This window comes from Mobula hypostoma, chromosome 6 (genome assembly GCF_963921235.1).
Source record: "Mobula hypostoma chromosome 6, sMobHyp1.1, whole genome shotgun sequence".
Taxonomy (NCBI): domain Eukaryota; kingdom Metazoa; phylum Chordata; class Chondrichthyes; order Myliobatiformes; family Myliobatidae; genus Mobula; species Mobula hypostoma.
In genome coordinates this window covers 144,810,650-144,825,625 of record NC_086102.1, presented here as the reverse complement: position 1 = coordinate 144,825,625, position 14,976 = coordinate 144,810,650, and the positions used below count along the sequence as shown (strand labels likewise).

General features: G+C 40.2%; 1 protein-coding gene across 4 annotated transcripts in view; it reads left to right on the top strand.

Moving 5' to 3' along the window:
- LOC134347674 (SPATS2-like protein) overlaps positions 1-14,389 on the top strand; it is a 107,995-nt gene extending 93,606 nt beyond the window's left edge. For 3 of the 4 annotated variants that reach the window (XM_063050058.1, XM_063050056.1, XM_063050055.1), the window contains 4 exons: positions 6,422-6,531; positions 8,293-8,395; positions 9,366-9,562; positions 13,419-14,382. In XM_063050058.1, coding sequence (XP_062906128.1) covers positions 6,422-6,531; positions 8,293-8,395; positions 9,366-9,562; positions 13,419-13,820 — 812 coding nt within the window. In that variant the 3' untranslated portion in view covers positions 13,821-14,382. Of the gene's footprint in view, positions 1-6,421; positions 6,532-8,292; positions 8,396-9,365; positions 9,563-13,418 lie in introns of all 4 variants that reach the window. The other variant, XM_063050059.1, reaches the window with a different exon arrangement.
- The last annotated feature ends 587 nt before the right edge of the window (positions 14,390-14,976 follow it).

The following is a 14,976-nucleotide window of genomic DNA, read 5'->3' as shown; positions in this document are numbered from 1 at the left end:
CAAAACTGGATGATTGTGAAAGGGATCAGATGAGAAACGACCTCCTCTGGCAAGTGAGCCAGTAACCAGCAAGTCATGGTCTTCAAGTAACAGGAAGAAAAGAGTAAGTTTCACCATATAAATGGACTGTTGAATCAGGGACATGCTCCATGCAAAAGAACTACAGAATTAGAATCCTTGGGAGCTTTTAAAGCAATTTGACACATAATTGAATAAGAAAGCTTTCAGAATTAGGGGAAAAACTGAGGTGAGTGCCTGGACTGGACTTCCTTATCACAGGGTTAGAATAGGAGTGACAGGTTGAATTGCCTTTGCTTTGCTCTAAGATTCAATGACTCTGATCCTTGGCCAACAACGGAAAATGCACAGAAAGGCCGAGTATATATTAAATTATGATAGATTGGGAAATGTTGATTTTTCAAAAAGACGTATTTGTTTTTGTTCACTAGTCACTGAAAGCTTACATGCAGGTACAGAAAGCAAAGGGCAGACAATACATGTTTCCTTTGATTGTGAGAGAATTTGAGTACAGGAGTAAGAATGCCCCATTGTAATTTTTCAGGGCCTGGTGAGATTGGACATGAAGAACTGAGCACAGTTTTGGTTTCCTGTTACTTGCAATAGAGGTTCTGTTAACAGATATTCACCACACAGGAAAGATGTATCAACCAGGGTGTAATCTTTTCAGATGAGGAGAATGAAAACTAATTTCATTGACACTTCCAAACGATGTACAGATCTCAACAGTGTGAATACAGGGAAAATGGTTCCCTGGCCGGGACGAAGTGTCGCAGATTTATTCTGATGCAGGCAATTTACAACTAAGATGAGGAGAAATTTCTCAACTCACAGTGGTGAATATTTAGAATTCATGACTCTGGAGGGCTGTGGAGATTCACTTGAAACAGAGATTTCTGCATGTTCAGATTCAACCATTCAAAGTACATTTATTATCAAAGTATGTAGTATGCAATATACAACCCTGAAATTCGTCTTCGCTGCAGACAGCCACGAAACAAAGAAAAGCCATGAACCCGTTCACAGAAAAGAAATCAATCCCCTCGACGTGAAAAACAGAAATAAATCACGCAAACAGCAAAAAGAAGACAGAAAAACTCAGAATATAAACACAAAATCAAAAGAGTCCAGGTATATTTAGTGCAGCTCAGTTCAGTGCAGTTTAATCTAGTGCTGTGATATTTGTCATCTGCAAGCTGCCCCAATCATAAATCTCCCAAAATAGCAACGAGAAATCAGAAACCCATCATAATGTAAACTACAGAGTTCAATCCACAAGCCTTATCGATTAAACCTTGCCGAAGACTCACTGCTCTACCACAATCCTCTGGTAGCATCGAGAGGAGTGAGCCAGAGAGAGAGGCCATTCAAATTCAGGGTTGTTCCTCCAAGAGAAGCAAGCAAGAGGAAGAGGTAGACCGTCACACGCAAGCACCTTTCACTGGCAGCAGTGAGCAAGAGGCTGGTAGTTAGCGCTCCTTTGACGCATCAGAAACCAGAAAAGGAAATGTGGTTGTGTACGATTGTGAAATATACTTAACATGCCAAGAAGGTAGAGGCTGGAAATCTTCTGTGTGCAAGTTAAATTCCTTTGTGCGCTAGTAGGAAAAGACGTGCGTGCATGTGAGCGCCTGAGAGGGAGCATTGCCCACCACTCCCTGTGTAATAAAAAAAACCTTGACCTGTACATCTCCTTTAAACTTAATCTCTCTCACCAGAAATGTATGCTGTCTAGTATTAGACATTTCAACCCCAGAAAAAAGATACTGGCTATCAACTCTATCAATCCCTCTCATAATCTTATAAATTTCATTCAGGTCTCCCCCCCCAGCCTCCACTGGCCAGAGAACCCAAGTCTGACAAACTTGCCATTAACCATGTACTGTCTGTTCACATTTGATCTTCCGATGTGCAATACCTCATACTTCGCTAGATTAAACTCAACTACCACCTCTCCGCCCATATCTGCAACTGATCCATATCCCCCTGTATCCTCTGGCAATTTTCTACACTCTCACCAACACCATCAACCTTTGTATTATCTGCAAACTTACTGACCTATCCATCCAAATCTTCATTCAAATCATTTATAATGACCATGATCAGACCAGAATGAAAGAACCAGCTGTCCCAATTCTGATGGGGTTATCTTGTACATTGAATACTAAATATAATAATTAAAAACACTTAATTTTGGAGCTGAGTAAATTTTCATCCATGTCAGTTACACCAAGTTACTGCTCAGCAATTCATAATTAACAGTATTAGAAAAAGAAAGGGAAACAATAATGTTATATTAGACTCTTCAATCATTCTTGTTCTTGGAAATGTTTAGGTTTATGATTAGGTTTACTATCAGATGAATGATTATTGGATCTTGAAATCCAGCTGGTACAGTAACAAGCATGCAAATTTCTTCACTCCATTAAATAATTTTGGGTATAAGTTTTCCAGCTGTTGGGTCCTGATCTGTACAAGCCACTGGATTAAGGTTGTCCAAGTGTAATGCAGAATCTCCTTACTCTACACTGTGTGAGATGCAAGCAACAGCTTCACCTCAGAGACGACTCACCACTAGAGGCGAGCACTGCAGTGGTAAGTTCTCTGAGGAAGCACGTGAATCCACCGTCCTCTGGAAGTGGGAGCATTCCTTCTCTAATGGGCCCCACAGCAACAGATGTCGTTCACTTAAGAAACAACTTCATGTGGTTATTGCCTCAGACAGCAAAGAGCCAAAAGCAGACAATGTACCCTGTTGGGCAGAAAAAGCCAACTGTAACCCATTCCTCATTCATCAGGCTCCTGAACCAGCATGGATAATTTCGCTCAGCACAACACTGAGCTGATTCCACAACCCATGGACTCTCTTTCAGGTTCTCTACAATTTGTGTTCTCAGTATTAGTTATTTATTTATTATTTATATTTGCACTATCTGCCTTCTTTTGCACATTGGTTGTCGTGCGCAGTTTTTCATCGATTTTACTGTGGTTCTTTGTTCTACTGTAAATGCCTGCAAGAAAATAAATCTCAGGGTAGTACGTGGTAACATATGTATACTTTGATGATCAACTTACTTTGAACTTTGAACTTTGAACAACAGATTTTGGATGCTGGGTGACCTGCTAATATCCTTTGAGTGTGGTTCAGTGACACTTGAAATTGATGTAAAGCAGGCAATGCTGGGTTCAGTTCCTACCACTTAATGTTTTCTGCATGTATTTGGAAGTATAAATTCTGTGTAAATTGGTTTATTGGAAATTTTTAGAGAGAGGGTCTACTGTATCACCATGATGCTAAATTACAAATTATTCAGTACAGAAAAGGAATTACTGAGACATTTTGTACCTGAGCAATTTTACACCAATTGGCTTGTCAGGTGCCTGAAAGAGTTGCTTATTTAGTGCAGCTGAATCCCTCTTTCATTAGTTTTGCTTCTTAAACAAGTGAACAAGTGGTCATTCCAGTTACTTGATTAGATGCTGTAGAAACATGCTGGCGCCACGATGCTGTGTCCTCAGTTGACCTGGCTCAGAATTACATTCCTTGGCATCTTCTTCCACATTTTTCTTCACCTTCCATGTCTTCTGGCACAAATTATGATTTACTGAAACAAACTTTTCACAATCCTTACTATCTGGCTGCATCTTGTGCCAAATTCAGTTAATCTTCCTTTGAATGTACAAATTACTTGCATCTTTTTAAAAATAATTTCAGTTACAATTCCAATGAAGGAAAGTATTACATGCTTTAATAGAGAAGTCTTATGAGAATGTGGATTGGATAAATTCAGTTCTGCCTCTCCTGTCTGCTGAAGATCATCATAACACATTGTATTCTTCCTTCCCTTTGTTCTTTTATATGGGCAGTATGTTCTTGAAAGCTGTGATAGTTTTTGAAAGGTCCTGTACTTCTAGGAAATGCGGAGGTTTAGATCATACTTAGCAACAGGATCACACAGACATTTTGTTTCCACAATCAATGGAATGTGCTTCATCATTCAACTCTCCGGAAGACCAATAAGCCAGGACAAATTTCCAAGGAAATGTATTCCAATGCATCTGGTTATTTAAACTACTACTGTCTGGCGAGAGTCTAGTAGTGTCCACAAAGTCAAGTACAACTACAGTATTGTGGCAACTAGTTGAATATAAGTTTAATCAAAATGATTTTCACTGCATGACTGCTTTCTGGGTTTTCCACCAACTTTGATATCATTTTGTCTAGCTAAACCTTCAGTGTCCCGGGCTCATTTAGATCTGTCCACTCTCTCAAGACAGGGCACATAGATCATATATTGTATCTAGAGATGGAATATAACTGAACATACGATGCTTTACTGGTCCTTACTATCTTCTGCTGGAACTTCTCATTACTCCAAATCATATTTTGAACTATTAAAATGTCAGTCTCTTTTTGCTGCAAACCTTCTGCACTCTGCTTTCCCTTTTTCTGTCCTCTTTTGTCACCTCTTTCTAGTAACTGAGCCCTTCTCTCTTAAATTCCTGCCCCCTGCCATTCTCTTCTTTGCACCCAAAGTTCAGAATGACCTCTGTTCCCAGAGCACATTCTCACAACACTGCTGATTGTTCGGCCTCCCTGCCGGGCATTTCTGTGAGCGGCTGCCCTTGCAAACAGAGTATAGGTGATCCACAAAACACTCACCTACTCCCTGCTTGTTTTTACCAATGTAAAGGGGACTACATCATGGGTACCAAATGCAATACATTGACTGCAAAAGCCATTTTGTGCTTCCAGCTGAGTCTCATTTTAACTTTTCCTCCCACTCCATGTCAGCCTATCTGCCCTCAACCTTCTCCACAGCTAAGGAAATGGAAGAACAACATCTCATATTCTGTTTGGGTAGCTTAAAACCCAGTGGTATGAACACTGATTTTTCCAATTTAGAGTAACCTACACCTTTACTGTTCTCCTCCCACCCACACTCACCTGTCCACTTCTCCCTTTGTTCACCTCTACCACGCCTCTCCCTCTGCCTAATTCAGGTGGCCCTTTTTCTCCTCCCACCCCCACTGGTTCCACCTACCAGCTCCGAGCCTCTATTCCGCCCTCCCCTCCCCTTCTATGCCATACACTGGCGATCTTTCCTCTTCCTGCTCAGTTATGACTATGACACACAGTCTCAATCCGAAATGTTGAAGTATATCTTTTGCTTCCACAGATGCTTTTCCTCCAGCTTTCTGTTATATGATTTTGTAGGACTGAAGGAGCTAAAAGGATGGACAGGGTGGACAGTTTTGAAGATTGTCTGCTCCTTCCTACAACTACATTGGGTTTCTGTTTGTTCCCAACATGTGCATTTGAGGTTCTCGGTGCTCTTGAACAGAGAACCATAGAGCACAGGAACAGGCCCTTTAGTCCACAAATGTTGAAAGCTTGGACTAATAGAAAATATGCAAAGCATTATGATGGGCAGTCAATTCTCCCTAAAATTAAAAGGTAAGGAATTTTATAATTCCACAAAACACAGTCAGAAAGCGAAGAGGAAGAGAGAGAGAGATCACATTATTTAAAATTTGACAGCCTTTCAATCTCTCAAAAAGATCAACAAGCTGAAGAATGCCAGAGATGTTAACTGACAGTCACGATCGCATTGATTTAAGAGTGTATGCATCATTCGATTATCCCTGCATAACTGCAGTTTAGACCTAATTTGCCATGCAAATACTTTGTGACATTCAATATACTTCAGTGATGAAATAAACAGTGAAGGGCCAATTCCATAAATCTGAAGCACAACTTATTGGCTTGTGTAATTTAACTACAGACAGTATCTATCCCCCGTACTTTATAGCTTTCTTGTTACATACACCTGTTAGGGTGCATTTTCCAGTTACCTTCAGCCAGGAGCAGATGTCATCAGGTGGTTCCCAACCTTCACAGAGTGCTTCAACCCTTAACCACGACACTCTCCAGTTAGTGGGCCAGCAGTGGTGGCCAAATCACTGCCCATCTGTTGCTGGCTTCCAGCTCCCGTCCTCTCGCCTGCTCCAAATCCAACAAGAGGCTCGTTCTGCCTCTTCCCCCATCCTACAAGCTGCTTGTTTTTTGCTCCTTTCGTCCAGGCCCAGATCTGACAACAACCGGCATGCTGATTTGGCTGGGAAACCTCTGCAGCCGATCTATTGAGGGCCATCACCATTCATTTGGCAACAAATACTACTTCATTTATTTCACAATGGCTAAGTGAAACAAATGCAGGGATGAAGGCCATCTTAAAGAGGCTTAGAATATATGCTTTATTTCTATTCTTTCTAAATCATTTGCTGTTGAAAAATATGCAAGATAGAACAAATTTATGAATGTTCTAGAAAGTTTGTTCCACAGCCATTCAAAATCCAAAGATTTTGGCTAATTCATACTATTTTTAATCTTATTTTTCAGTGGAGATTCTAGAAGGAAGACAGAGGAGGGCTGAGGAACTAAAGAGGTTGACCGATATGGCCATCCAGATGTCAGAATCCCAGCTTGCTGAACTCAGAGCTGAGATTAAGGTCAGTGGTTAAAAGAAATTATGTCCTGTCCTGTAGAGATGGATTGCTGAACTAAAACTGAATGCATAGTTCTGAGCGGGATTTTTATTCTGCTCAACAGATCTATCCTGCACCACCAATTCCCTACCCTACATGTAGGAGAGTGGGATTCATGGGATTATTCTGTGAACTCTGTAATATACAGACCTTCATACTTTAATTCTTGCCAAGAAGACATTGCAGACAAGACCCAATGTTAATTGCCATCACAAGTTGCTCTGGCTTTAATACAACTGAGAAACTTGTGAGGCTGTTTCTAAATACCACTAGGAATTAAGAATTTTGGTATGAAAATAATACAAGAACACAAGAAGAAATTTGGTTAAAATGGCGCCAGCGTACAATGCTCCCTCAGTCGACAATTTTCAGGCAGCACACAGATATTCCTTTTTTACTTTTACATCTGCTTTTCACTTTAACTATGTTTCTGGGACTGTTAGAACCTGCGATTTACAGCTTGGAGATCGTTTGAGTGACCCAGCTCTCTGCTGGCTCCAAGAAGATTCTGGGAAGTGAGTGTGAACTTGGACGGTCTCAATCCGGGAAAACTTCGAGGCGGTGTGCAAGCCAATGTTCAACTCCATTTCACTGTTTAAAGCATGCATGAGTCATCGATTAAAGCATCAACGCAGACTGAGTTATCAAGGCAAGCAAGAGTTCAGCACCGACTGCCTGCCTTTTGATTGCTGCTGGAAGAGAAATCTGTGAACGGCCTATCACTGTGTGGCTCACTGTAACAGGCGGGTAGGCCTCTCTGCCTCACGTGGTGTCCTTCTCTTTCGATGAATCTTAATACCTCAGGATGGTATCGTGGTTCTGCATTTATGGATTAGATTATCGTGTTTATGAACCGTGGACTTTTCAGACTTATGGTTTTTATATTCTGTGTCTTTTTATCACCCATTCCCTTTCTATTTTGTTGTGCGAGGGGAGGATGTTTGGGGGTTGATGTTCTGTTAGTTTTTTGTACAGGGGAGGGGTTAGTTTTGGGAGGGGGGTCGATGTTCCTGTTCCATTTTGTGTGGGGGAGAGGGGTTTTGGGCATGGTTGATGATTCTGGATGTCATTCTTTATTGTAGGGGGAGTGGGTTAGATGTTGCTCTTTGAATGACTTTCGTGTTCTTTCTTTGTTTCGTGGCTATCTGGAGAAGACAAATTTCAGAGTTGTATCTGGATATGTGCTTTGATAATAAATGAACCAAACTAGATTAAAATGACATCGCATTGCAGAGAGTAACACTAGGCTATGGAGCAGCAACAAGTATTGCAAGGAAGGGAGTGATAAAGATAAAGATGAGCTTTATTTGTGATTATTGAAGTTTCGATGTACATTGAAACTTTGAAAGATGCAGTGAAAGGCATCATTTGCATCAAATCAAATCAGCAAGGATGGTGCAGGGAGCAGCCCACAACTCACTAACCCTAACCCTAACCTCATGTCTTTGGATCGTGGGAGGAAACCAGAGCACCAGGAAGAAACCCACACAGTCACATTGAAAATGTACAGACTCCTTACTGACAACAATGGGAATCAAACCCTGATTGGTGATTACTGGGGCTGTAAAGCAGTGTACTAACTGTTATGCTATTGTGACACCCATGGTATAGGCAATAGAATACTGTAGCACTTTTTTAATTAACAGATCTTAGATACTTAATTTGTGATGCTGTCCACTGTCAATGCTTTGAGTGTAATTCTAGTTTTTACTTTTTCACTAATAGCAATTTGTAAGTGAACGTAAGTATGATGAGGATCTGGGCAAGTCAGCACGATTCACTGGTAATGTCAGTAGCCTGCAGACCCAAATCCAGCTGTTTGGAGAAGGTGAGTTTTACCAGAGCTTAAAAATGAGAGAACAATGATGATTAAGAATGTGACATAAAGTTAGATTCATGGTAAATAGAAGATATTACTGTGAAGAAGTCAATCAAGGAACATTAAATGCACCGTTGTGAAATTAATAGAGGGACTTAATGGACAAGTTCACAAAAAAACTAGTGCTGGATAGTCTCCAAAAAAGAAAACCCTATAAGAAATTTGGGTTTTATCCCAGGATTCAGAATATAAAAAGTGAGATGACAAATCTGCAGTAAAGTAAGAGCTCAGTGGAGTATTCTGTCCAGATTGTGTCTGCACCATCTGGGTCAGGATTGGGCAGAGGAAAGTACAGAGCAGGGCACTGAGATTGACTGGATTGCTTTATGGAGAACTAACATGTCTCAAGTGTGTCTTTCTGTGCCATAATGTCTCCATGCTTTTGTCATTGCTGGGACGGGCGAGAGTCAGTCTTGCAATCAGGTTGAGTGTGTAGAGAAGGGTGCTGGTGGTCTAAGGAATAGACAACAACGAAACAGGGAGGGGATAAATGGGACCATTGGGATTGCTCCAAGATCCAACACAAATAGTGCAAATGAGGAATAGTGAAGTCATGTTCATGGCTTCATCGACCATTCAGAAATCTGATGCCAGTGGGGAGAAAGCCGAGTTAGATGAAGTAGAAGAATAAAGGAAATGAAAAAAGTATGCTAAATAAAAACCTGATAAATGAGCTGATTGTTATTTGTATGAAATTTCTTGCTGACTTGTCTATGTATGTCTGTGGTACATAATTAAACTGTGTAAAAATGGATTAGAACAAATTTGTGTTATTTCAGATCTCCTGCAGCAGTGGTAATATCACTGTGAATGGATTAAACCAGGTGTATATTCTCAGCTTGATTTCTGAGATTTCAGCTACAGCCTCTAGACTGAAGCTTCACAGGATATTGTCACTAAGGTATATTTTTCTATGCAGTTTCACATCCAAAGAATAACTACTCCACAAGATCACAGTGCAGCTCCTTCTTGGTTCCACGACATCAAAGTCCTCGAGGTGATTCCAGTAACGCTCCTTCACCATCAAGCTCACTGAGTGCAATAGCATCCACTGGTCATAAAGTAATGAATTCCAAGGACAGTTCAAATGTACAGAAGGTGCCTACAGACAGACAGGTAAGGAGCGCACATTGCCATTATTACTGCTTCTTAACAATGCTAGACTGTCAGTAGCAATGCCTATAAAGAGCAACGCATAAGGCAACCCACTCACGAGTCAAGGAAATCTTCTCTGAGAGCTTTCAATGCACTTATATTCTTCCTTAAATAAGGAAACAAATACTGTATCTAGTACTCCCGATATGTTTATACCAACGTTCTGTTTAGCTAAAGAATAATCTATTTTTGAAATCAATTCACCTAAAAGTAAAAAAAAGTCTGTTTCTGAATTACTTGTAACTGCATTTTAGCTTTATGTGAATTGAACTCAGGGATACTCTGGACCCTCACAATTCAGAGCTCTGCAAGCTCTCACCATTTAGATAAAACACTTGTTTTTCTTATTTTTCCTGTCAAAATGGACGAATACACATGATCCTCTATTATATTTCACTTTGCTCACTCAGTTGACCTGTTCACATCCTGTTGCAGCCTCTTTATAACCTCTTCATAAGGAATAGTGCAAGACATAAAAAAGGACTATAAGCTGCAAAAATCAATAAATAAATAGTGCAAGCGAGGTAGTGTTTGTGGCTTCATGGACAATTCAGAAGTCTGATGGCAGAGGGGCAGAACTGTCCTTGAAATTGTGTTACATCAGGTAGAAAAATTTAAAAATGACAAGTATGCAAAATAAAAACTTAATGAATGAGATGGTTTATATTTTTGTGAAAACAGGTAAGAAACCCACTTTCCTACTGTTTTCATGTAGCTTCTGTACATTTGGCACCTTCCAGGTCTTTAATATAAATTGTAAAATGTCAATGCCCCAGCATTAATCAATGTGGCAGCTTTTCCTTATACCTTGCCAAGGAGATGTTGACCCACTTATGACTATTCTTTGTTTTTCTGTTAGCAAGCCAATTTTCTATCCAGTTATTTCCTGTACCATGGGTTCACATTTTCCATAACAGACTGTATATGGCCTTTTGTAAGTTTAACTACAGAACATCCACCAGTTCCCTTTTATCCATAGTACATTTTACTTCCTCAAAGAGCTCCAATAAATTGGTCAAATCTTATTTCCCTTTCAGAAAACCATGTTGGTTTTGCCTGATTACCTCAAACATTTCTATATGTCCTGCCCTAACATCCTTCAAACATCTTGAAGCATTTTTCCAACTGAGCTTTGTAAAGTAATTTCTAGGTGATTTTCAATTAGGAGTACTCCGGATACATTTGACGTCATCCAAACCACAGGCTAAATTTAAATGAAGCGAGCCTTTTCACCCATTTCCTCTCATCTTTACAGAATATCATCTTCCCAACTTTTTAAAATTAGTTGAATTTAAAATATAGTCAATAAAAATGTAATCATACATCACAAGATTAAGATTCATTGCAACAATTACAGGTACTGTTGCATTAATTCTTACCATTACATTCAATAGAAAAGAACAACAGAAGGTGATAGTGATTCTGATGTTGCTTGACTTATACAAGGACTGTATCAAATCCAGGTTCCCTATTCACTAATGTTGCAACCAGGTATTGCATGAGCAGGATTTCATAGCAGAGGAAGAAATGGGAGGTAAGGCAGCCATTGGACAATCAAGTCATGCAGCACTGCAACGGGTGCCCAACCCCAGCACACATTACTACCAACTATCTATTGATGCTAATCCCACTTACCAGATCTTGGTCCATAGCTTCTATACAACTCAGGTATTTGGGTAGATATTTTGTAAAAATGTTGTGAGTGTACCTGATTCCTCCCACCATGTAGGCAGTGTCTCTGGATCTTAACCATGCACTCACTTTCTTTCTAAATCTCTTACCCTAAACCCATTCCCTCTTTTGGATACCACTGCTCTGGGGGATTTTCCTCCCGTATGAATGTCCCTCAGAACGTTGCATACCTCTGTCAAGTTATTCCTCAACCTGCTCTACCCCAAGGGAAACAAGCCTAGCCTAATCAGTCTCTCCTTAGAACTCAGATGATCCATCCAGGCAACATCCTCGCGATAATCAGCGGAGAATCTGCAGTTGCTGGAAATCCAAGTAACACACACAAAATTCTGGAGCAAGGCAGACAGCATCTATGGAAATGATTAAACTGTTGAAGTTTTATGCCGAGACCCTTCATCGGGCCCTGAGTAAAAAGCTTAAGCCAGAAACTTGTGTATAACTTAAATAAAGGCAATTGCAAAAGCATGAAGCACAGCTGAGTAAAGTGGAGCTTGAAATCAGAAATAAAAGCTCAGATGTTGGCCAAAATTTATGTAATTTTTGGCCTTTTTCATAATTCTCAATAACTGCGTATTCCATTCCGAAACTCAACAGGCCAGGCAGTATCCATGGAAAAGAGTAAACAGTTGATGTTTTGGGCTGAGATCCTTCTTCAGGACAGGGGAAAAAGATTAGAAGTCAGACTAAGACTGCGTAAGGTGTGGGGAGAGGAGAAAGAAATACAAGGTAGTAGGTGATAGGTTAAACCAGGAGTAGGGAGGGTTGAAGTAAAGAGCTGGGAAGTTGCTTGGTGACAGAGATAAAGGGCTGGAGATCTGATAGGAGAGGGCAGAAGGGGAATGAGCACCAGAGGGAGGTGAAATAGAAGAGAGAAGAGCACCAGAGGGAGGTGAGGAGGTAAGGTGAGAGAGGAAAACGGGAATGGAAAATGGTGAAGGGGTATATCATTACTAGAGGTTCAAGAAATTGATGTTCGTGCCATCAGGTTGGAGGCTACCCAGACGGAATATAAGGTGTTGCTCCTCTAACCCGAGTGCAGTCTCATCGAGGCAGTAGAGGATGCCATGGACTGACATATCAGAATGGAAATGGGAAGTGGAATTAAAATGGTTGGCCACTCGGAGATCCCACCTTTTTGCTTGGTGAAGCAATCTCCCAGTCACTGGTGAATCACCTCAGGATCTCTCCAGAACTTTGAGGCGCCAACAGAGACAAAGCAGCTAGCACGACACTATCACAGCTTAGGGCATCAGATTTCAAAGTTCAATTCCGACACCATCTGCAAGAAGTTTGTATGTCCTTCTTGTGAGCACGTGGTTTTCCATTGGGTGCTCCACTTTCCTCCCACATTCCAAAGACATCCAGTTTAGTAGGTTAATTAGTCATTATAAATTGTCATGTGATTAGGCTAGGGTTAAATAGGTGGCTTACTGAGCAATGCAGCTTATTGAGCTGGGAGTGCTATTTCATGCTGTATCTCTAAATAAATAAATCTCCTCAGCACCTCTCCTGTGCAATCACATCCTTCCTATAGTGCGGTAACCAGACTGTAGATAATAGTCTTACTACTGTTTAACATTGTACCACAACCTCCCTGCTCTTTTCTTCTCTATCCTAGCTTATGAAGCTTCTTATGCAGTCTCCAATGCACAGGATCACAAGAGGCTACAGAGGGTTGTAGACTCAGCGGGTTCCACCACAGGCACAACCCTCCCCACCACCAAGGACATCTTCAAAAGGCAATGCCTCAGGAAGGTGCCATCCATTATTAAAAACCCTCCCGTCCCGAACACGCCTTCTTTTTGTTACTACCAATGGGGAGGTGGTACAGGAGCCTGAAGGTTCACAGTCAACATTTTAAGAACAGTTTCTTTCCCTGTGCCATCATATTTTTAAATGGTCCATGAACCCATGAGCATTACATTGTTATTCATCTTCTGTATTATTTTGTAATGTCTTGCATTGTACTGCTGCCATGCAACAAATTTCACGACAGTTTTGTGTTTTACACATCATGGTAAACTGCAAATGCCTCACTTGTTCCAATTTCATCAAACGAATTAGAGGACTGTTTGTATTTTTTGTTGAAATAACTTCTGAGCCTACTTTTCATTCTTTCTTATAGAACAATCAGCGTAATGGCCCATCGAATCAAAGACGAGGCTTCTACCCTCGAGCACATGGTCAAAGGCTGAGTGGAAGCAGTTTCCAAGGAAAAGCTGAAGATGGTAGGGATCGGAGCAGGAAAGGGCCTCCTCAGGAAGGTTATAAAAGTCAGCATCAGAACAGCAAGTCTGGGCATCAGGGACAAACTCACGATGCTGGCAAGCTGCTAATAACAAATTCAAATGGTCCTGTTCCACCAACTAAAATCAATTCGCAATCAAGACCCCCTGAACTAAATACTCCTGTGTCTGCAGTTCTCAGCAAAAAGGTTTCTCAGTATAGATCATGCCCTATAAAACAAGAGATATCTGTTGATGCCAAAGTATTGTCCATATCTAATAGAATGACTGTAGTAGCCTAATTTAATTGAATTCCATTCTTTCTAGGATTAAGTTCTTTTGTGATTTACCTTCATACAATTCTGGTAAATTTAAATTGAAAAAAAAATTATTATTTTTAATTTTATATTTTCTTGTCTCAGATAAAGGACCTTGTGAAAATGAGCACATTTTGCTGAAATTGGCTATATATTGCATTTGTAAAGGAAACTGTTTTTAAAGTTGCTGGAAATGACAATGTTAGAGCATGAAGGTAAACTGTAATCATTTTGCTGAGAAAAGAAATGATCACATACGTGGCGTTTATTTTGGCTGAGTCATGGCAGGGTTTTGTGGGGTTGGGCAGTAGGGTAAGATGTGTTGTTGTGTGGTAGAGCCAAAAGGCTGTATATTAATAAATAAACTCATAAATGGAGAGTCTTATGCTCAACCTGTTCTTAAAGGATATCTGTGCAATGTTATCTTTTTGAAAATTATGCCATTTGTGAAATGACTAATAAAGTTTTTAAGCATCTCCTTTTGCTGAAAGTGCCCCTTTAACAAAATAATCATTCACCAGATTTATTATTAATAATACTTAAATACTTAATAAAATTTAACAATAATACTTTAAAATAATGTGTTCTATGTTCCATGATTACTGCTTGACATCTCTCATACAATCTCTACTTTTGTCTGTGGATTAGAATTCACAAAAAAAATGGAATTTAAATTTATTTTTAAGACATTAATAATATTTTAGATTCCATACTCATCTTTAGATCCTGTTTTGTAATATGTTTAAAATATTAACAAAAACTTTGTTTCATCAGACATCTGGTTTATTGTATTTGAAAATTACTCAACGTGATTGGATACACGAGAGACTGCATATGCTGGAGTCTGGGACAACACACAAAGTGGTGGTGTTTAAAAGTAGATCAGGTGGGATCCAGAGATGTCCAGTCCATCGGTCCAAATGAAAGGTCTCAACCCAAAACATCACCTATCTACTTCCCTGCATAGATGCTGCCTGACCTGATGAGTTCCTCCAATATTTGGCATGCTCGTCAACATAATTGGTTGCTTGGTCTCTACATCACTGGTGTGGGAGGCCATACATTCCTGTGAAGTGATTTCCCAGAGCAAGGGTCATCAGAATGGAGGGGATCTAAATGAGAAGATGACTAGATCCTCTGG